The 22,207-nt window shown below is 45.0% G+C and overlaps 2 protein-coding genes across 3 annotated transcripts in view; one reads left to right on the plus strand and one right to left on the minus strand.

Moving 5' to 3' along the window:
- Positions 1-786: 786 nt before the first annotated feature.
- On the minus strand, positions 787-5,026 carry TOMM34 (translocase of outer mitochondrial membrane 34). The gene is made up of 6 exons (XM_039728127.1): positions 4,767-5,026; positions 4,501-4,653; positions 3,775-3,935; positions 3,364-3,508; positions 2,609-2,735; positions 787-1,843 (listed from the first exon to the last, which is right to left on the minus strand). Exons 1-6 carry the CDS (start codon positions 5,024-5,026, stop codon positions 1,745-1,747), a joined length of 945 nt encoding a protein of 314 aa, XP_039584061.1. The 3' UTR covers positions 787-1,744.
- STK4 (serine/threonine kinase 4) overlaps positions 4,931-22,207 on the plus strand; it is a 46,799-nt gene continuing 29,522 nt past the window's right edge. The window contains exons 1-10 of one of the 2 annotated variants that reach the window (XM_039728092.1): positions 4,931-5,056; positions 7,480-7,560; positions 8,404-8,532; positions 10,574-10,688; positions 11,207-11,371; positions 11,768-11,935; positions 12,501-12,638; positions 13,318-13,446; positions 13,873-13,926; positions 15,704-15,890. In XM_039728092.1, the coding sequence (XP_039584026.1) occupies positions 5,025-5,056; positions 7,480-7,560; positions 8,404-8,532; positions 10,574-10,688; positions 11,207-11,371; positions 11,768-11,935; positions 12,501-12,638; positions 13,318-13,446; positions 13,873-13,926; positions 15,704-15,890 (1,198 nt within the window). In that variant the 5' untranslated portion in view covers positions 4,931-5,024. The remainder of the gene's footprint in view (positions 5,057-7,479; positions 7,561-8,403; positions 8,533-10,573; positions 10,689-11,206; positions 11,372-11,767; positions 11,936-12,500; positions 12,639-13,317; positions 13,447-13,872; positions 13,927-15,703; positions 15,891-22,207) is intronic. The other variant, XM_039728093.1, reaches the window with a different exon arrangement.

A 22,207-nucleotide genomic window follows, 5' to 3' on the forward strand; every position in this document is an offset into this window, starting at 1 on the left:
GGCTAGCTCTTAATCGAGTGAAACCAGTCCTTCTTCTAGACTCCTGGACTCCTAGGGCTTCTCTGCTGATCTGTGTACTGCTGTGTGCTTCCCCACCCTGGAATCCCTCACACCTGCCAAGAGCTTGGGCAAGGGCTGGCTGTGGGATCAATGGAGCTGCCATGCTTAGGAGCAGGAATGGAGTAAATGGAGCAATTTGTGCCCCTCAGGGAGGACTTGTTCCAAGCCCTGGCACATTACAGCTGATGGAGTACAGCCCTGGGACCTACAAAAAGCTGTTTGAGGTCAGGCTAAGGTAAGAGGTCTTTGTCTTCAGTGGCATTAGAGGAATTGCTCTCTACTCAATTGCTCTCAAAATTCAATTCAGCAGGGTACCTGCCTGAAACACTGCTGGGAGAGGCAAGGTGGGAAACAAATACTTTTGAACCCTGACCAAGGGCTAGCTTCTTACTATCTTATTATTCTGTGTACTGAGTTGGATCAAGTCTATCATTGCCCAGCTTCTTATTAGCTGAGGCAGAGTGCAAGGCTGAGCAATGGTTGGAAACCAGGATGCAGTGCTGTGCTCTCCTTGGCATGCCTTTCCCAGCCCCAGTGTCCCTGGAGCTCCAAGCTTTCTGGTTCTCTGAACTCTAACTTTAATGGCCACTATGACCTCAGGTCACTGTCTGAAAGAGCAAGCCCTGTACAGTGCCTGAAGCCCTCTGACAAACAGAGGGGACAGTATGAAATGGTTAAACAAGTGCTTCCCTTCTCCTATCCCATCCATCACAAAAAACACAGTCCTAGAGTGAAAATAAACATGGCTTTAATGAGAACGGGTTTTAACAGTTCACAAAGTAACTCCAAGTATCTCTTCATCTGCTATGTAAAATCAGTGCCATCAATACCAGCTCAGGAGAAATTTAAACATGCATTGAAGTAGTAAGCCAGACCTTAGTTGAGGTGCTACTGTGTATTTTCCTCCCTGTAACACCCCACAGCAACTGCTCCAAAAGGCACAGAGGAGCTAAAGTGGTTGTTTTTTTTTTGAAAAAAACACAAGACAAAAAACCTTTGCAAAATTCCCAAGCACCCAGAATTTGAAATAGTGCACAGTGTAACAAGGCAGGCTGAACTTGCTGCTGTTTTCTTAAATGTGCAGAATAATTAAAGAAAGCTGCTACTGTAAACATCTGCCCAGCCACACTAAGCAGCAGAACCCAGCTGAGGGCCAGCAGGCATCAAGGGGGAGAGGGAACAAGCTTGGCCCTGTGCAAGTAACTGTGCCCCTGCCACAAGAAGGGTACGTGGTGCTCTGGCAACTACAGCAGCTCTTGCAGCAACTCTCTTTCAGTAATAGCAGCACAAATGCAGCAAAACTGTCACCTGAATGAGGACTAAAACCCCTCTGCCTGTAGCTCTTCAGACAGGAACAGCCACTTCTGTGCATCTTAGCCAACATGTAAAGAGTCCCTGAGGCCAATAGTTAGAGGCAAGTTGAGTTCAACCAGGAAAATTAACCTAAATGCCTCTTGGAGAGGGGCACTAAAACTATGCATTATCATAGAGCCAGCCTAACAGAGTTTGATACAGACTATGTCTTAACAAGCATTGTGCTGGTACAGAACCTCTTAGATCTCAGCAGCACTGGAAGATAGATTCCAACACCAATGCTGCATTGACTGGTCCCTGTATCAACAACAGAAGGGAGAAAGCTTTTCTCTGCAGTGGAAAAGAAAGCTTTCCTTGTTGCTTGGTTACCCTAGGCTCTGTTCAGTTCTTGCAGTAATCTCAGTGCAGCTGTGTTCTTTGGTTCAGTTTTCAACAAGCTCTTGATGTCGGCAATACTTGATTTGTAATCCTAAAAAGAGAACATTTTTTAAGGGGCAGTGCATTAAAAGGGCAGTCTAAGGCAGAACTACTACCCAGCCACAGAGGCTGACACAGCACAGTCAAGCCTGTGACTCCCTCTGTAACTGCTCAAGCCCTGGCATTGATGTAGCTATTCTAAAACATGTTCAAACTAGGGCTGAGAAGATAATTTCATCACTCAGGTGTGTTCTGAGTCCAATATGTACTCCAGCACTGACTCCAGCATTCCTCATGAGACAAAGAGATACAGCTCAGCCCAGCACTGCTCTCTGTGGTGACCAGGGACAGGATCTGTGGGAGTGCCTGAAGTTGTGGCAGGGGAGGTTTGGGTATTAGGCAAAGGTTTTCACCCAGAGGGTGGATGGGCAGTGGAACAGGGACGTGGTCACAGCACCAAGCCTGGCAGAGCCCAAGAAGTGTTTGCACAACACTCTGGGGCCCAGTGTCATTGCTGGGGGTGGTGCTGTGCAGGGTGAGGAGCTGGACTCGAGGGTCCCTTGGGCCCTTTCTAACTCAGCATAGTCTGTGATTCTGTGAAAAGCAGGTGCCTTCAGCATCTCTAGAAATAGGACCTAATGCTGAGAAACTCGTGAGATTCAAACAGCACAGTGTGATGTCTGACTCTTAGTCCTTAAAGGTCTGATGGCAGAGTTGTCTAGCACACAAACAAGCCCTAAAGGGTATCTCTGGCTCTGATCATGCAGCAACAGCCACCTAGTCCTAGCCTGAAGCCCTTCAGAAACTCCTGACTTACCTTCAGTTCTTTAAGAGCTTGAGCACGCCTGTAGAGTGCCTTGACATTCTTAGGATCCAACTTCAGAGCTTCAGTGCAGTCCTGTGCTGCTTCCTTGTATTGCTTCAGGGTCAGGTAACAGAGAGCTCTGCAACACACACACCTCTCAGAGACCTTTGGCTGAAAGCAGCATCCACTGCCACAACACGAGAGCAGCTGCCAGCGCAGCACAAAGCTGGGCTCCAGAACCATCCTCGTGTGCTCTGACATCTTATTCTTGAGCTCAAGTTGGTTTCATTTACAGGGAGGAAAAAAAAGGAAATGGTTTTTCAAAGAAACAAAAAGGAAGATGTTTAGAGCAACCTGCCCTAAAGCCAAAATGCATTTGCACTTGGAGGATGCAGGCTCCTCTGCATCCTCTGCCAGTGCAGCACCTGCTCTGCTTGCTGCATCTGCCTTAGAAGTACTTGGAGTGTTTAAGAACAGCAGTCTGAGGTTTGTAGGAGAGCAGAGACCAACATACCCTAGTCCTGTCAGACAAAGCAGTCAGGGGAGAAATCCCCTGGCAGCCCAGAGGGGAGTGTCTCCAAGGGGTTCTGTACCACCTGATCAAAGAATGTTATACTACAGGGGAGGCTGCACTTGGGGGGAACCTGAGGGGCTGGTTCTGTTTTATTCATTAGTTTGGGAGCAAACATTAAACAGTTCTGCCAGAAAGTACCATGGTGGTTTTTATATAGGGCCAAGAAATAGCTGGGCAAAGAGCTGAATAGTACCTGTTGGTGTAAGTTGCACATTCCTTGTTGAGCTTTAAACTCTCACTGTACTTCTCAACTGCTTTTTTATGGTTTCCTTTCTTTACTAATTCATTTCCTTCTTCCTTAAGCATTCTTGCTCTCTCCATGCCAGCAGCAGTCTTGTCTGGAAATGGTGTGAAAGGATACAGAACTCTATAAAACCACCAGGAATACCACAGCCTCACAGAAAACAAATATCCCCATACCAGAGGCAAGACACAGAGACATCAAAGAAACCAGAATCAACCGAAAAGGCTGTGGCAGGGCCAGGCCTGGGTTTCTCCAGGCCTCAGCCCTGGCTCAGACACACCAAGCAGGTGTGGCAGCTGTCTTGTTCATCACCCTGGGGAGCTACAGGGCTCTCTGCCCAGCCCAAGGGCACATTCCCACCTCCTTCTCCCTGTGGTGCAGTTGCAGGAGCAGTGCTTGCCCCAGGGGCCTGGGCAGAAGGAATGCTCCACCTCGTCTGGGCAGCAACAGGCACCGTGGGGATTGGTGGGAGCTTCTGACGCCAGTTCACGCCATCCTTCTCCAGCAGGGCTTTAGTCATCCTGGAAGAGACAGCTCCCAGTCACCGCGGCAGGCTGGATGGGCCACACAGCAGCCAGCCAGGTCACTTTCAACCTGGCTTGTGTGTTAAGTACAGCATTGCTCTGTTTGCTAATTTCTTTAGGTGCATCTCAGCTAGGTTTATTCTACAGACAGGACATTTGCAAAAACATTACCTTCACAGCAAAAACACAACAGGACATGGGCATGCTCAGGTGAGCAAGAAACATGCATCTCACTGCTTGCTCTGACAAGCAGAGGGCACCAGAAAGAGAACAGGACTATAGCAGCCTGTAAACATATAGAGGCTTAAAGGAGAGGGTGCTGAACCTTCGTTCATTATCTCCTTTAAAGCAGGCACTGAGCAAAGCAAAACCAGTCCCACAGCGTTCATTCCCAGACCTCGGCCAGCACCCCGAAAGGAGCTATAGGCACAGGCAGGCAGTGGGAGCACGGCCAGGCCTCGCTCCACTCGTGTGCTGCCAGGGCAGCAGGGATGAGCAGGGCTGGAGCAACAGCACCCAGAGCCGCATCCCCAAGCCTTGTGCACCGGGCAGCGCTGCTCACCTGTTGACCCCGTCGTGCGCCGCCTGCACGGAGCAGTCCACCTGCAGCGCCGTCTTGTAGTCCACGTAGGCCAGCGCGTACCTCTCCAGAGCCTCGTACGCCGCCGCCCGCCGCAGGAGGGGCTTGATGCCGAACGGGACCAGCTCGAGGGCGCTGCGGCGGAGCGGAGAGCGCCGGGCAGCGTGAGCCGGGGCCGGCAGCGCTCCCCGAGCCGGGCAGGGCGGCCGAGCGCTCCCGCCGGCCCCCCCGGCCCCGCCGCCGCTCACCTGCTGCAGTCGGCCACGCAGAGGCTGCAGGCGCCGTCCTTGAGGTGGCAGGCGGCGCGGTTGGCCAGCAGCACGCTGCGCTCCTCGGCGCTGGCATCCCCTGCGCGGGGCAGGGGGACGCGGCCATCCCGCTGCCGCCGCCGCGCCCGGGAAGCCGCGCCCCTGCCGGGCGGGCGCTCCCCGCTGGCATCCGGCGGCGGGCGGAAGCGGCGGCGGAGCGGTGCCATGGAGCAGTGAGGGACGGACCGACAGGCCGCCATGGAGACGGTGCAGCTGCGGAACCCGCGCCGGTAAGCGCGGGGGATGTCCTGCCGGGACCGGGGATGCTCCGGTTGTTGTTGTTGTCGGTGCGGGGCTGCGGGCGCGCCGAGCTCCGGCCCCTCGGTTCTCCGGGGCAATGCCGCTGCCCGGGGCTGTGGGCAGCAGTCCGTGGCACGGGCAGCGCCCGCAGTCCCTGCTGGACAGCACCGCACTCAGGTGCGGGAAAGCGGCTGGAACCGGAGCGCTGGGGGAAGGCGCTGCTGCGGGAGCTCCGCCGGTAGCGCGGGGTACGAGGCGTGCCCCTGGGCGACACAGCCCCGCGCGCTTGTTCTCTGCTTGGGTGAGTTTTGTGCGGGTCTGTGCCCCCGGGGCCGTGCCCGGGCACACCGGGCACACCTGTCACACAGGGCACACCGGGCACACCGGGCACACCGAGCCCGGAGCCTCGGGGGTTTCGGGGCGAAAAGCCGTGAGCCCGGTATCTCGGGCTGCGGGCAGCGCTGGAGCCCCAGTGAAGTGTCGCTGTCACAATCCTATCAGTGGTTCGCAGCTGGGCCCGGGGACGCTTCGGCAGCGAACAAAGGAAGCTGCTGGCGCTGGTCCCCAGTGGCACTGGCCCCTTTGGTTAAACAGTCATGTATATTCTGTTAAAAAACAAAACGAGCTTGGTTTCATTCTATAATTGCTTATGCCGGTGTTGACGGGGCAGGTGATTAAGATTAGATCTGAGTAACAACAGAGGTGAGGTTGGGTTTGTGTTGCTGTTACATCTGTGGCATAAACATCCCGGAGAACACAGCAGTGAGTGCACTCGATGGAGCAGCACAATGCAAAGTAATTGGGCTCCTGGTCTGTAGTGGAAATTATGCTGTTTGCTGCAAGCACAGTGGTTGTCTGGTTATTGTGTTTGGGTATATGAGAAGTCTTTTTTTTTTTTTTTTCCCTTTTATGCTCGTAGAATTTAGGCCTCAGACAAGAAGGGTCTGCCTCTTGCGTCACCACATTTTGGGCTCCTTGGAAATGGTGCCTTATGTGTTTTCTGGTGCATGTATTACTTGCTTTTCCCCTTTTCCCACACCTTCTTCTCTCTCCATTTTCACAGGGACAAGTAATTTCTGTTTAATGCTTATCTGAGCAGGGAAGCTAGCAGCTACTTTCAGTATTTCACCACTTCCTGAGTTTGCTTCTATATAATGTTTCCTCTGCTTCAGGAAGCCATTGTATGTGCTCCATGTGTGAGCTGCTCCTCCCGTGTGGCTTTTGTACATAAACATAATAGCCAGGGATCAATGAATGGTTTTTCATTCTATTTCTGAAGAAATTGGGTAAAAAAGTTATATATTTAGTATAAAAATTACTATTCCTGTAACTGGAGTCCTGATCTTTAGCAAAAGCTTTAGTAAGAGCTTTCAGGAGTAATTCACAGTTGCAGGCAACCATGAGTGTTTTACTTTAAACACCAGTCAGTGCTAAAAACTCTGAGACTTTTTTAAGTTTCTGCTTTTAAAAACTTGAATGAGCTGGTTTAGGGAGTTTGGAGGGGGTTTTGTTGGCTGGTTTTTGTTTTTGTTTATTGTTGTTTCAGTTTTTTTTTAGTTCACATGAAAATGAAAGAGCACTTGTTTGTGGGCTGTTGGATACTCTTACCACTGACAATAAAATACTGTTTTCAGACCTTTTTGTTATGTAGTCCTTAGCTGTTTCAGGAGGTTTGGTGAACAGCTCTCCAGTGTAGACTTAAATAAATATGATTGAGCTTCTTGTTGCTTTGTGTACAGGATCTCCCTAAAAGCTGTACTGGGGGAAAGGGGGGGCACATGAAGAATCACAGCACGTGGCAGGTTTTTATTCCTAGAAATTATTTCAGCTGACTCTTACTAGCAGTACTTTAAGAGGGATAGCATTAGGATTCCGAGAGTCAGATACAGTTTCCTTTTTGCTGATAGAATTTTCCTAGTATATGTCCAGGCCCATGAAGTTAAGATCTGAAGTTTCGATGTTAAAAATGCACAGGCGAGAGCAGTATTGCCTCCTGCCTCCCAACAAATGTATTCCACATAAACTCTAAGCATCAGGGAAGATGATGTTCCCTTTTTTGGTAGGTATCCTTCCATTCCAGATATTGAAATTCAGCAGATATGTGCAATGGCTTCAAGGCTGTGCCACACTGAGAATGTGACCACCAGCACAGAGATTCTGATTTCTGCCAAGAGGAGCTGTAGATTTGTGTGCCTGCTCACATTCTACTCTTTGTAGTTTCCAGTCCTTTTTTGCTATTGGATGCTAATGATATTCAGTCTCCTCATCAGGTGAAATAAACTTATTTCATAATCAATTTACTTCATGCCAAGCCCTTTGTATGGTTAAGTGGTGCTATTTATTCTTCTGTTTCAGCACAGCCCAAACTGCCATAAAATTAAATGTAATAATTTCTCTCTTCTTACCTATACAGGCAGCTGAAGAAGTTAGATGAAGACAGTTTAACCAAACAGCCTGAAGAAGTATTTGATGTCCTGGAGAAGCTTGGAGAAGGGTATGTGTTGTGTTCCAGTGGGCCCAGTGTACATTTTTCTAGGAAAACACATCTGTGTAACAGAGGTGTGTTCAGTGGACTCTGATGTTTCACTTTTGTCATGGTCCTGTTTCTGAAAGGTAGCTACTGACATAGTGACATTGTTTGGTTAATAACAGAATAAAGGATTTGATTCCCAGGAGCTTAATCCAAATAGCAGGTTATGGGTCAGCAGTAGAGAGCTTAAAACTTTGTGAAAAATCCCAGCCTGGAGTTGGTAGAATCCTGTGGGAACTCAAGAGATTTTGTGCTTCATCCCTGGTGCCTCTTGAGGAAGATCTGCCTGGTGGAAGTGAACTTGTGATGCTGTGCCCTTTGGTGAGGCAGAGCAGCATGGGAACGCTCCTGGAGTGACATGTTCACTGCCTTAAGCAGTTTGAAAAGACTGAGTTGTAAATCTGCCTGGCTGCTGTAGGTAAAGAAGCTGGAAATAAGAGTGATAATATCTGACAGGAACAAGCAAACCTCTCTGACCAGAGTTGTAATTCTTACTGGTGCTCAGCTGGTACTCTGTGCTGGAAAAAGAGAAGTTTTAGGTGTTGAATTTGTGTGAAAGGCCATTCCAAAGCTATGGTCAGTGCAATGATGGTGTGCTCTTTCCTCACTGTCTAAGTTTGCTGACTTATTTTTATTACAGTATTTAAAAGTTAGTGGGCTGATTATTTACATTAAAATACAAGATATTTTTAATAAAAGGATAGTTAATGTTTTACCTGATGGTTACACTCACAGAAAGCAAAACCATAATGTGCATTTTTTAAAACATTACTATATTCAGTATTTGTTTAATGTTTTGTTTTCTAGTTCTTATGGCAGCGTGTTCAAAGCCATCCATAAAGAAACAGGTCAAGTTGTTGCAATTAAACAAGTTCCTGTGGAATCTGACCTGCAAGAAATCATCAAGGAAATATCCATAATGCAACAATGTGACAGGTGAGTGTGTGCTGCAAAACCCTTTATTGGCATGCAAGGAAGAGCATCACCAGCGACCTGGCATTTAATCAAATAAGAGCCGTGGTGTTGCCTTAAATGCTTTTTTAAAAGGCTGGACTGGTACAGTCAAGTTACCTGGTATCACCTGAGTCCCCTCAGCTGACCACTGGGGTATGCAGAGGTGAGACAGCAGAGGTGGCTTGCAGCAGGAGAGGGCACTGAGCTGAGTAACCCTGCAGTGGCTGCAGCCCAGAGCCAGCCCTGCGAGCAGCCGCTGCCTCCTGCCCGGCCACCCTCACTCCTTGGACAGTGGGAGTGTCCAATAACAGGATTTTTACACCTGCCACAAAGAGAAAGACCAAAGAAGCACCTTTTTCCATCGTCTTAACATGATGCTCTGTGCCAGGAGCTGCACAAACCGTAGAAATCTAAACAGGATCACAATATAGTCCTGAGTACTGTGGTGCATTCAAATGTGTTTAAATCATATCGTCAAGTTCTGGCATAATTCCTGGATTGTGTGCTGAGCAGAGCTGCCCTGCCCACAGGGGTGGCGGTGGCTTCCCAGCAAGGCCTAGAGAACTGTTAGAAGGAGGTTTTTTATTTCCTTTTTAAAGGGCACGTGGATGAGAGGCGCTAATGCATGGCTGCTCTTGCGTGTGCACAGCCTCCCTGCTGTCCCCTGCTCCTGTGGCAGGGCTGTCCTTCCTGCTGCTGTCCTGCCTCTGCAGCTCTGCTGCAGTGCAAGCTGTCTGCTGGTCTGAGCATCCCCTGAAGAACCTGCTGGCAGCTCTGTGGCCTGATGGTTCTTGTTGCCCTTTGTGCATGTTTTTATAGGAAGAGATGCTGCAGTGACTTGGCCAGTGAAGAGCTGCTTGTGGGTAGGGAAGACCCACTCAAAGTCCAAGGGTGAAGGTTTAAAATACACTCATTTCTTCTGGTGTTGTGAATTTGGCCTTAGGAAACACTACTTTAAAGGACTTTCTGCATGGAAAGCCATTTAAAATAAATTACATGAGCAGTATAAAACTGTGGTCCCAGTCACTTACTCTATTGCATTCCACTCTCACTGTAGTTAAATGAAGATGACTTAGGGGCAGGCAGCAGAGTGTATCTTGAAATTGTTCCTGAAAAATCTTACTGTGTAACTTGAAATGCATTACTACTTTCTCTTAAATTAAATATTAGTATTGTGAGGCCTAAAGTGAGACCTCAGAGTTGTGAACAGCAGAGGGAGTGAATCACTGGAGCATCACATTTTCTATGTAAGCATTAAAGGACACTGTGCAGTGTGACTGACTCGCTAGTTTTAAAGCTTTTTCATTAGAAAATGATCAGCAGAGAATAGATTAAACACACTTTTGTTCCTTAGCTCCATTCCCAGCAAATCAGAGACAGTCTTTCTGTTAGTTTCTGCTGTATCTTTTCCAGAGGACACATGGTTTTTCTGAGCAGTGTACTTTACTGGGTTGTTTGCTATTTGGGCAACCAGATTGCTGACTGAGACAGAGTCTTAGGTTATGCTAAGATCCTAAAATATATCCTGGACTAAATCAAAGAGACAAGTAGGTTCATGTGGTAGTGGAGGAACATTTGTCTAAATGAGCATGATAGCTATTTTCCAGCAAATTGTGGGCTTTATTTATTATTTCTGCTTGTTTGGAAATGTTTTGCAGCACCTTTACCAGGGGCTGCTGTGGCCTGTTTCCCATTCCTTGTCCTGCCCCAGCACTGACCCTGCTGTAACCTGGTTCAGACTGAAGGCTAATCCCCCTTGTTTCCGTGGGATTTGCTGGACAGTTCAGCTCCCTGGAGTGACTTACTGGCAGGTCATGTGAGCCCTGCTGTGGGAACAGGCTTGGCAGGACCGGGGAGCCCTGTGCAGAATTCAGTGTGTTCTGGAATCTTCTGCTCTGGGTTTCAGTGGCACTTCAGCACCGAGTTTCTAAAATGTACTTAGGGTCTCTGCAGTGTACTGTGCTTATTCAGTGATGCTGGCTCCTGGTGTTTGACCCTTTGTTTTATCCTTCTTCTTTCCTAGTCCTCATGTGGTGAAATACTACGGCAGCTATTTTAAGAACACAGACCTGTGGATAGTGATGGAATACTGTGGTGCTGGATCTGTGTCTGACATTATTCGGTTACGAAATAAAACTGTACGTGCGTCCTTTCTCCTTTGAGGGCATGGGTGGGAGTGTGGGTGTCCAGCAGCTCAGGGAAGCTGAGTAGTTAGGGCAAAATTCTCAGTGTTCAGTGCCTGACACAACCATTGGCCATAATTTGAGATGCAGGTTCTTTGTTACTCTGAAAACAAGAAAACTGATTACATTGAGTTTTGGTTATCTGGACAATTTAATTGGTGTGTTGGTTTTCTTGAAAACCCAGATTGATTCCAAGTAAGACTCTACTTTACCTTACTTTGGTTATAGCAGGATAAGAATTACTAGTTGAGAAAAGGTTATGGCATACTAAATGAGATGGTGTGTTTATGTTTGCTGGTTGTGATCTAATTCTGCTACATAATTCTGTAAATCACTAATTCCCCATCGGTATGGCCACCTTTAGTGAAGGCAATTAAGTGGCAATTAGTGAATCTCAGTAAAATACAGACCAAAGCACAATAGAGCTGTGTCTCAGCCACTGGTATGTTGGCAGTAACTCTCCCTTTCTCCAGCTCACAGAGGAGGAAATTGCTACAATAGTGCAATCAACTCTGAAAGGACTCGAGTACCTGCATTTTATGAGGAAAATACACAGGGACATCAAAGCTGGAAATATATTGCTAAATACAGAGGGACATGCTAAACTTGCTGATTTTGGAGTGGCAGGACAACTTACAGTAAGTAAAAGCTAAAAACATTTCAGTTTATCTTTTTAACCTGTGTGTGTGATGGGACTGTGCAGCTGGACAAATTGTTCATAGCTGGTTTTCAGCACTTTGCATCAACATGAGATGCTAAACCAGCAGCAGATTAGAGCAGATATTCCTCTGTGGAAGCTGTTACAACTAAGTAATGGTTTGCAATAGCATTTGCTGCTTTTTTTAGTATACTTTTAAGTTCACTGAGCACATTTTAATTGATCTTTGCAGACTTCTGTATTCTAGTCTTGCTGAGTCTAATAATCTGCATGCGTGCAAGATAATTAAGGTGATAATTAATGATGATTAATCATTAATGACTGTTTGTGGCTAATACAGTTGCCATTGTCTGGATCTTTATCCTTTTCTGCTCAGGACACCATGGCAAAGCGGAACACAGTCATAGGGACCCCGTTCTGGATGGCTCCAGAAGTGATTCAGGAAATTGGGTATAATTGTGTGGCAGACATCTGGTCCCTGGGAATCACTGCAATAGAAATGGCTGAAGGAAAGCCACCATATGCAGATATTCATCCCATGAGGGTAAGGACTGTGGCCTTAAATGTATTGCTTTATATAAAGGTTTGATATCATAGCTGGCTGAATTATATATCAGCATGCAATCTTGTTTTTAATCTATAGAACAAGTTGTTTTCTGTCAGTTCTTTGTACTGTTGGTTAAATGAAAAACAGGTCTTTGTGAAGAAGAATCTGCATAGGAATAAAAAAATCACAATTCTCTTCTGTTAAGACATAGCTGGTGCTCTGTGTTGGATGTGAAGGATATTTTCAGCTGGATTATCCAAAGTGGATTTTTTTTTTCTTCATTTTTAATGCAAGCACAAATTTTAGGGACTGAAAAATGTCAGATTCACACTTTTGGGGCACATAATGGCTCAGCCAGCTGAGCACCTAGTGAGAAAAGTCTGTTTTCCTGCTGCTTCATCCCTGTGAGCAGATTTGTGTGTAAAGTTGGCACAAACTCCTCAGAGGCAGCACCTGGAAAAGTCCACTGTTCTTTAGTACCAGTGAGTGTTTGGGTGTATTTATGTTGAATTGTTGGTTTTAAGCTGTGTTGTGGAAATCTGAAATATTCTTCTGCTTTCAGGCCATTTTCATGATTCCTACCAATCCACCTCCAACGTTCCGGAAACCGGAGCTGTGGTCGGACAGTTTTACAGACTTTGTGAAGCAGTGTCTTGTGAAGAGCCCGGAGCAGAGGGCCACTGCCACACAGCTGCTGCAGGTCTGCTTTTCTTGGGACAGCATAAGCTCTGGGGCAGGCTTGCCCAGGCTAGGCTGTGCTCTGTGCCTCTTGAGATGTTGGTTTCGTTTCTTGCTGCTCCTGCTCACTGCAGATTTTACTTTTTAGTAACTCATTATGAAAAATTTCACACAACTTCAACTTCTCAGTTCTTCTCTAAGAACCAGTCTGACTTCAACTTCCTTTGTCTTCTCTGAGTTGTTTTTGTTGTTTTGGCTTTCAGAGTTTGTTGTTGGTTTGCTGGTTTTGTTTGGTTTGGATTTGTTGTTTTACTTTCAAATTCCCACTAGCACTGCCAAGAAAGTGTCTCTTACAACACAAAACAGGGCAGGCTAAGTGTAAGTGGTTGCTCAGAATGTTCCAGGCATGGTAATGGTCTGTGTAATTGGTTCTTGACAGCTGAGCTAAGGAAAGAAAGAAGTGAGTAAAGCTGTGGGTAGTGAATGAGCCCAAGGTCTCACATCAGTTGTGCCCTTGGAGCTTGATCTTGTTTGGAGGGTGGAAGTTCTCCCTCCTGTGCCAAACAGAAGGACTGGATCTTTATTTTAGTAATGTTTCGAGTTAAACCTTAATTTGATTTGAAGTAGGCCATAGTAATAGTGTTTTACTGTTCTCTCCTGCTTTGGATGGAGTGCTTATTTGTTTTTAAAATATTCCTCAGCATCCATTTGTTAAAAGTGCCAAAGGAGTATCAATTCTGAGAGACCTGATTAATGAAGCAATGGACATCAAGCTGAAACGCCAAGAGGCACAGCAGCGTGAACTCGATCAAGAGGATGAAGAAAATTCAGTGAGTATTTAATAGCAGCAGTGGGCAAAGTCCAAACTCTCGCTCCTTTCATAAGGCTTAACTGCTTCAGGTTTTGGTTTTGCAATATTTTGTCCAATTGCCAGTGGATTTGACTTAGTTCTGGAGTTTTCTACTTTATGACTGTGTAACCTGATGCTTGGTCCCTGCTCAAGCTGTATTTGAGTGGGACAGGCAGCATGTGTGGGGTATTGTTCACCTTACAGTGTAGCTTGAGGCTGGGCTACAAAGTGCTGTATGCAGAAGACTTGATTCATTTTCCCAGTTGGATTATATTATTTATGCAGCAGTGAGAATGTTTTCATTGTAGATTCAGGTCTTAGACTTCTCTCCTTGTACAAAATAATAATATAATCTCTGATGCACTGTGATATAAGTCTGTTGTGTTGTTTTACTGTTGTGCTTTAGAACATCCCTTATAGAAACTTTCTTCTACACAAGAGCAACCGACAGAAGCCTGAGGTGAGGGCATGGGAAGTGTTCAGGGCTTGCTGTGAATTCCAGTTTGGCTCTTTGTTTCAGTGGTTACAGCATGTGGATTTGGGAAGCATGTTGAAAGCTGGTTTTTGAGCCTCTGCCTGCTTCAGCCTGAGTAAATGAAATGGGCAGCACAAGGCATTGTATGCCAGCCCTGCTCAGGGCTGACACTCGGGCAGCATGGTCCACAGTGTCTGTGCTGAGCACATTGTGCATTGGTTTTGCAGTCCAGGACTGGGTATTTATTCAGTGTGGAAGTAACTTTATTGGTCACGTTGCCATGATGTCAATTCTACGAGTACTGTTCCTACCCTGAGTTTTGTCTTTGCCATCCCTTTTTCATTTCTGACTGATCTGGGGTCACAGTGCTGAGAGGTGGTGTCTGTGTGGTGGAGTTGAGTCCTCTCTGTTGGTGTGTGTGTTTTCCTGAAGCTTCTCTGCTCCGTGTCTGCTAGCAGAAAAGCTTCCCAAACACTTCCCAAGTGATGTGAAAACTTCTGATGCAGTCCTTTGTTAAATGATGTGTAGCTAACAAATTTATTACTTCCTCTCATCCACTCAACTCCACACAAAATTAATTCTCCTCTATTAGCATCTTGTGTAGTTTTCTTCTCTTTTGCTATTGGTTTTGAGGTTGGGGAGTAAATTTTATAGACACTCTTGACGCAATAGGTAAAATGCTGCTGGGAGCACCAGCACATGGAGAGGTGACTTCTCTCTTTCCATGACATTGAAATGGAGTGTTACAGCTTGATGTGCCACAGCTGTGTGCTTTCCTTCTAACACTAACACAGATCAGTAAGGCCATGGTCACGTAAAGAATGTGAACTTCATCCTGAGAACAAAACAGGAGCATCTCATCTAAGGTGAGATGCCTGGAAACTCTTTTGTAAACCTAGAAAGGGACTTCTGATCCTGCAGCTGGATAGCTGGTCCACATTTTGAAGAAAACCAAGTGGATTGTGGAAATCTTGACCCTGTTCTTCATGAAGTCCTAGTCACAATGCACACTTAGTGAAGCACACAGCACCTGATGGAACTGCCACCTTTGGCTAACATAACTCTGCCAGGAAGTTGCTCTGCCAGAATTGGTTTGAAGAGGTTGTGTTTTCCTATAGAATCAGTCTCCTAGCCTTGGCAGCAGTAATTCCAACTTTTGTTATTAGTCCCTTTAAGTAATTTTCATTTTAAAAAGTTACCCAACTTTGAGCATTTGTTTGAATCCTTTTTAAAGATTTGCAAATGTAGTTAATTTTTTTTCCAGTGCTCCTGAAGTTTATAATGAGTAAAACTACCTAAATGTTAGAAATAGAAAAAAAACAGGGTGAGGGGCTTTTCTTTCAATGTGCCACATACTCTCCAGACTTAGAGCTGGTGACTCCTCAGTGAGCTGTACCACTGGAGACTGGGTTAGGGTCAGCTCTCAGAAGTGCCTGCATGAATAGAAACACTAATGACTGATTGAGTGCTCTAATCTACTCTTACAGACACTTCACCAGCTCAGAAATGAGATACAACTTGCACTGAGAAGTTTCTGCTGATTATTTATCTGTTCTCTTATTGTGCTGGCAGAAAAGCATTCATTAGTTTTCATTACCTGTTTGGAGATGACAGGGAGAGAACAAAGTGCATAAACCAAACGTTGCTTCTGTGTGTGTCTGTAAAAACCTCTGAATGAGTGTGACTTGCCAGTGTCCTTAAACACAGACATTCTTCATGGCACTTCATCACTAAAATCTGTATTTGTGGCATGTTTGAACAGGAGGAGGATGAGACGGATTCGGGCACCATGGTGAGGGCGAGTGGAGATGAAACTGGCACAATCAGAGCTGTGAACACCATGAGTGATGGAGCCAACACCATGATAGAGCACGATGGCACCCTGGAGTCCCAGCTGGGCACCATGGTCATCAACACCAAGGAGGAAGAGGAGGAGGGCACCATGAAAAGTAAGGAAACATCTCTGACTTCTAGAGTATTACTCAAAGCTTCATGTGGGCTATGATATGTATTCCCAGCCTGCTTTGATATTTTTGGTCGATTATTGTGTCTTTTGGATTAGGGAGCCAAAACTCTTAGGTCAGTGCCCTCTGAGAAACCTTTCTAGGCCCAAGTTTCAAGCCATGCTTTGTAGTCTTGCACTTGGTATAGCTGAAGTGCACAATTTCCACAAGCTTTTGTGTTAATCAAATAAGATCTGATTCTGGCTGGTAGTTTGGGGTGGTTTTGTGTCACTTCTATTTTGCTGGTTTTGTATTTTTTACGGAATGTAGAGGAGAACTCTAACAAGGGGTTAATCACAAAAAGTGTGTTGCTTTAGGTGATGATCTGGCTGTAACCTGGCCTCTGAAAGCAGTAACTCCTCTGTTTTAGGAGTGATGCATTCAGTGAAGAGACAGATTTATGAAATGACAAGTACATTGCAGGCTTCCTCATGGCAGGACATGCCGTGGGAGGGGTTGGCATCTCTGGAGTGGTGTGCTGCTTTTGTGCTGCTGCAGTCACTGAGCACAGCCCAGTGAGCTGTGCTGCTGTTTCAGACATTCAAGCTGAAATCCGTGCTGCCCTAAAACAGGAGAGCTTACTAAAGCCACAAGCCTTGTCAGAGGATGCAAGATTTAAAATTATGTGACTGATAAGTCTTACAGCTTGAGCCGCAAAAGGGTTGAAAATGTTTCTTTGATTAAAAAAATGGCAGGGAGAGCCTTGCTAGAAAAGTGTGACTACAAGAAAAGGAATTTTTCTGGATTATGGGTTTTCATAGAAATCCATTCCCACTGTTTAGTTAACCTCCCAGTCCTGAGGCAGAGGTAGTCAGGGATGACTCAGTGGCCAGCCTGGATGTTTGTGTGCTCAGGGACTGGAGAAAGTGCTGACTGAGGGCTTAGCAGCACTCAAGTATGATCATCACATGCAAGGCTTGTTCCTTTGGCACTGGCACTGCTTCCAAAGCCTTCCTTGGCCATCTGATATTGAGTCTTTAGCTGTTCTTCACAGGAGTTTGGAAAAAGCCTTTCCTCAGGAATATCTGTGCTGAAAGCTTCTTCCCTGTCAGGGCCCTTTGAAGCTTGTGAAACAATGTTGGGTTTGAGAGGGAGATTTCAGCAGGATCCCTTTTAAGATTTTTTCCAAACTTTGATAAACATGATTCAGCTCATTAAAACCCAGAGGTGTCAGTCCATGTAGCAGCTCGGGGCAGCAGAGACAATGGTGTGGTGGAACAAGGCTGGTCTAGCAAGGAGATGGATGGAGGCTTAGAGCAGCAAAAATGTCACCCAAAGAAAGGGACATTTTAACAGTCTTGTATTTGTGGGGTTCTCAGATGAAGGAAGGAATGATGCATCTGACTCCATGTTCTTAGAAGGCTAATTTATTATTTTATGATAATATATTATATTAACGAATACTAAACTAAACTGTACTAAAGAATACAGAAAGGATACAGACAGAAGGCTAAAAGATACTAATAAAAAACTTGTGACTCTCCAGAGTCTGACACAGCTTGGCCCCAACTGGCCAATAAGTGAAAATAATGCACACCAGAAACCAATGAAACAATCACCTGCTGGATAAACAATCTCCAACCACATTCCAAGGCAGCAAAACACAGGAGAAGCAAACGAGATAATATTGTTTTCCATTTTCTCTGAGGCTTCTCTGCTTCCAGGAGAAAAATCCTGGCAAGGGGGTTTTTCCAGAAAATATGATAGTGACACAACAGTAGTAAATAAACCTGGTGAAGCTGCAGGTTCTTTACTAACAGACAGCACTGGTAGTTTCTCATCCTCAGTGTGCATTGTTCCATTTCATGGCTCACAGTATCAGAGGTTTTGCTGTCTGGTGCTCCTGCACTGCCAGCACTGTGGAAGTAAAGCACCTCTTGAATTTATCTCTTGTGTTTGACTTGTGCTTATCTTCTCACTATCTTTTTAAGGCTGCAGTGCTTGTAACTCAAAGCGCCTGGTCTGTGTGTGAAGTGCTGTTCCGAGGCTTGAGGAGATGCCTTTGACAGTGTCTGCTTAGCAAGGACACGCTCAGGTTTTGAGCAGAGTGAGGTACAGGGAGCACAGGGCAGCTCTACCCTCAAGAGGGAGCTCCACAACAAGCTCTGGCACCTCCAGAGCCCCTGGCTGCAAAGTGGAGATTTTATTTTAAGCCCTCCTTAGCCTGCAGGCTCCTTACAAACTGCCTGCTCCTCAGCTGCTGCTGGGCAAGGTGTTCACAGCCAGGTTGTGGCAGAGGTGCTGCAGCAGCTCTGGAGGTGTTTGGAGCCCTGGAGGGGGTGGCTGGCACTGGGACCACTCCATGCCCATGGGCTTCGCACAGTGCTGCCCAGTGAGCCCACTCTGCAGTTATAATAATGCATTTTGCAGGTTATTCTGCATTTTGCCTGCTTGTAGCTTCATTCCAGCAAATCTGATGTTAATGAAAGTACCTTTATCTTAACACCCTGTTCTCCTCCTTTGGTGGTGTAACTCTGAAATGCTGGCTGCTGCACGGGGCACTTCTCAGTTTGTTTTGGGGATGCAAGGCAGTGTCTCTGAGCAGCTTGCCCTTTGTGAGAATTCCCTGCAGCTCCATTCTTTAGCTTGCCATTTACATATTCATAACATTCAGTTAAATGCATTTAGCCCTAAAGCTCATCACCCTGCTGCAGAACCCTCTGGAGAAAGTGCTTTTTTGTAATCTTCCATATAAATATAATAATGCTGTTTGAGAACAACTGAGTTTTAAGGAGCTTCATTTAATCATTTTTAAAGACACCTATTTTTTTTTGGCAGTTTGTCTTTTGACTCATAATAGAACCTATTTTTAAGTCAAAAAAAACCTCTGGTTTGTTTTTCTACATGGCATTATAGCTTCCCTAGGTGTCCTGGGCTTTTTAACTGCAGGTTTCTGAAGTTGTATTCTAGCCCTTCTTTCTAATTAAAAAAAATAAATCTGTGTCTTAACGAGTTTTTTGTTTGCTTGTACTTCTTTTTAATGTAAAAAGTGTGTAAAGTGTTGTATTTCAGTGTTTTATAGATAGGATTGTCCTAGAAATCTCTAGCAAACAACTTCCAATAGCCTTGAAAGTGCAAATAACTTTCAGTAGACTTGAAAGTGATTCTTGCATAAATCAGTTTGTGACTTTCTAGGCTCAGAGGAATCTTAAATTCCAGTATTTTACATTGTAGGGGAAGTTTTGTTTTGCAGTCAATTGAGCTGTAATTGTGTTTGCTTAAATTCTTTCCTTTGCTTGGTTTTATTCTGGGCACTCAATATAAATAGTCAGGCATCATTAAAAATGTCACTGTGACATTCTGTTACACATTCTGAAGGCACTCAAGTGATTGCCTGAGACTGCAGATACTAAATTGTGCTGCGACACATTTTACTTCTAAATCGATTGCTGAAAGATTACTTATGGATTGAGTTAAACTATTCCAGGAAAACTTTAAATGGAGCTGGAGAACTACAGATGAGCAATGATTTGTGATAACAGACATTTCCATTGTGCTTGAGAGCTGGAATAACTTTTGAGCTGTTAATATGTCTGGAAATGTCCTTTTTAAATTTTACTATGAGAGAATATATAGTGATAGTAAACAGTGAAGCATGTTTTACTCTTTATGCTTTTACTCTTCCTTTTTCTGCTTTACTTGCTGTACTTGTTTAGATAGTGGAATCTTGGCATGAATTTGTCTCTTTGATTTAAAGAGTGGAACATAATTTTATAATAATGTTGCCTTCCTTGAACACTGCAATATGATCAGATCCAAGTGAAATTGGATCTAGTTTGTCTAGTACTATAGTCTGCCCTATTTTCTCTGTTAAAGTACATCTTGCTTGTTTAAGCATCAAATAATTGGTGAATGACATTGGGGAATGCAGAACTGGCAGCAGCAGTGTGAGTTGGGCTGGCTGGTGCTGGGGTTGAGATGAATGAGGAATCTGGAAGGAAGGATTGTGGCTGTGGGGTTCTTGTTCATGTGGCACACATTCAGTGCAGGGTCTGGTGCAGAAAGAGACCAGAAGCTTTAATAACACTGTTGTCTCTGCCTTGATAATGTAATGTGCTGGTAAAAATTCTTTAGAGTTTGTAAATGTTCAAAATAAAAAAATCCAGGCTTCATTCTCACACAGTTTGAGGTGGCTTGGGTTTTGTTGTGCTTTTACTATGCCCACACTGCTAAGCATGGTTGTGTCATTTTAAAAAAGTATTTCCCCTTTTGAGGGGGAATTGGGCTTCATTAGCAAATTAAATGAGGTAAGATGCAAACTTGGCAATTTCCTATTTGAAAAATGATTCAGAGTCAGCTTGTCATCTCGGTGGCTGTGTGAGACATCCAGTGGGTGACACTTAAACCTGAGCCAGAGAAATGTTTCTGCCAAGACTCAGGAAACATTTTTTCCCCGTGAATTAACCTGAGATTTTTCACATAAAGCAATGTAAAAAACCTGCAGTGTGAGCAGCAGAATGAGAATGGCTGGCAGAAGGATTATGTGATTGCATTAATATTGTAATTGACTGAAGTATTACTGTGTACAGCTGAGGTAGCTATAATATCATTAGTTGTCCAGGAAAGTGCAGTGGCACGTTATCCAAATTGCTCATGCAGCTGCTGTGGAGAATAACTGCACATCTTGTCAGGATTTACATCATGTGTGCGTCAAAGATACTGACCAAAGTTCTTATTTTGCCTCTGGTTTTCTCCATGGACAACAATAGCTCTTTGCAGCAGCTTCCCACTACTTAGTGTTATTAATGTCCAGTGGTGCAGTCCTGTGTTTAAAGCAAATTGCTCCATTTAGTCATAATTGAACCATAAAACACTCCCAGCATTATAATGCATTTAAATAACATGCTGCTGATACAAACTCCTACATTGATTAAATTGTTCTCGAACTGTAGGAATCATCCCACTGCCACTCTTGGGGTGTGGAGAATACAGATCTGCACAGAGAAATGTTCTGTTGCTTTTTGGCTTTTCATAGCAGCCTTGCTGGCAAGCTTGACATAAACAGTGGCCAGCAAAATTTGTTTAAGAGTATGAAGGTGTGTGAACATGCAGACAGCATTTCTGAGGGATGGGAGGTGTTGTGTGTGCTGTCATTTTGTTGTGGGGTTTTTGTTGTGTGTTTTGTTTTTCCTTTTGAGCACTGGCCCCAGTAATTGAAATACTGGCTTTGTGCAGGCTGGAGAATGAGGGGAAGTTAATCCAGGATCTAAGGGGGATGCTTGTCTGCCTTTGGTTATCCTGTACATTTGACAAAGCTTCATTGCTAAGACAAAGTAGTTTTCTGTTTATCTTGTCAGAGATACTGAAATTGGAAAGAGAATGTATGTGTTTAACAGAGCTATTTTTGCTGGTTTTAACAGTTTATTATTGAGCACTCCTGTATTTAGTTGGAAAGTAGGGGATTTTTTTTTTTCTGGACAGAAGCAATTTTTTTGGAGAAGATGGGAGATGTGATTATCAGGGTCCTGAGCACGGTGCAGGAGGCAGTGTGCTTCAGGAGACTCAGCCAAGAGACAGAGTAGTAGTAAATCACTTACTAAGTACATCTCTGTCCCATGCACATTCGTACATTTGCACATACAGGCAATCTGGAGCCTACCTGTCTCTTCTAAGAATAAACTCACTCCCTACTGGATCAAAATAAATCCTGCAGAAAGCCTTACTCCTAAGCAGGAACTAAGAAAAATTGTAAACTCTTAAATTCCTTCATTGCAGAAGTTCAAAACCAAATTTGTTTCTAGCAGCAGATTTTCAAGCTTCAGGGGAAAAAAAATGTTCATTGCAATGTTGTTTTCTGTTCTCTCTAGATAAGCAAATGAGTTTCTGGCTTATGAATAGAAAGGGAGTTAGGAAGTGCTTGCTTGGTTCTGTGCCATCTGGGGAGCCTGAGCTCTTACCCACAGGTGCTGGATGTGAAGACTACATCCCTGCTGATGAGGTTGTTTCTCATTAAGATTTATGAGGAGCTGAGCCAGAGGATGCAAAGTAGGAAATGTTCACTTCTTTCTGGATGCGCCTTCACATCTCGCTGCCTGTCACATGCAGTGGCTGCTGGACTAAATTAGCAATTCAGGCTAATGAGGGGAAAGACGTGAGGTGGCCACTGAAAATCTGTGATGGAGGAAGAAAGCTGCTCTGTATTTATAATCATGTCTGAGATTTAAAGCAGAGGAGATATAAAAGGAGGTAACCTGACCTTAAGCACCTTCAATTACTGTGAGGATTTCCTCCCCTATTTTTGGAAGGGTTCTCACTATAGATGT

The sequence above is a fragment of the Passer montanus genome, unplaced genomic scaffold (assembly GCF_014805655.1).
Source record: "Passer montanus isolate IOZ18808 unplaced genomic scaffold, ASM1480565v1 scaffold64, whole genome shotgun sequence".
NCBI lineage: Eukaryota > Metazoa > Chordata > Aves > Passeriformes > Passeridae > Passer > Passer montanus.

Excerpts from the sequence above, each read along its gene's own strand:
- TOMM34 (XM_039728127.1), bottom strand. The coding sequence starts at position 5,026 with ATGGCGGCCTGTCGGTCCGTCCCTCACTGCTCCATGGCACCGCTCCGC. Across the intron at positions 3,936-4,500 it reads GCGCACGACGGGGTCAACAG|GATGACTAAAGCCCTGCTGG; the intron begins GTGAGCAGCGCT and ends TGTCTCTTCCAG. Across the intron at positions 2,736-3,363 it reads TGTGCAACTTACACCAACAG|AGCTCTCTGTTACCTGACCC; the intron begins GTACTATTCAGC and ends TGTGTGTTGCAG.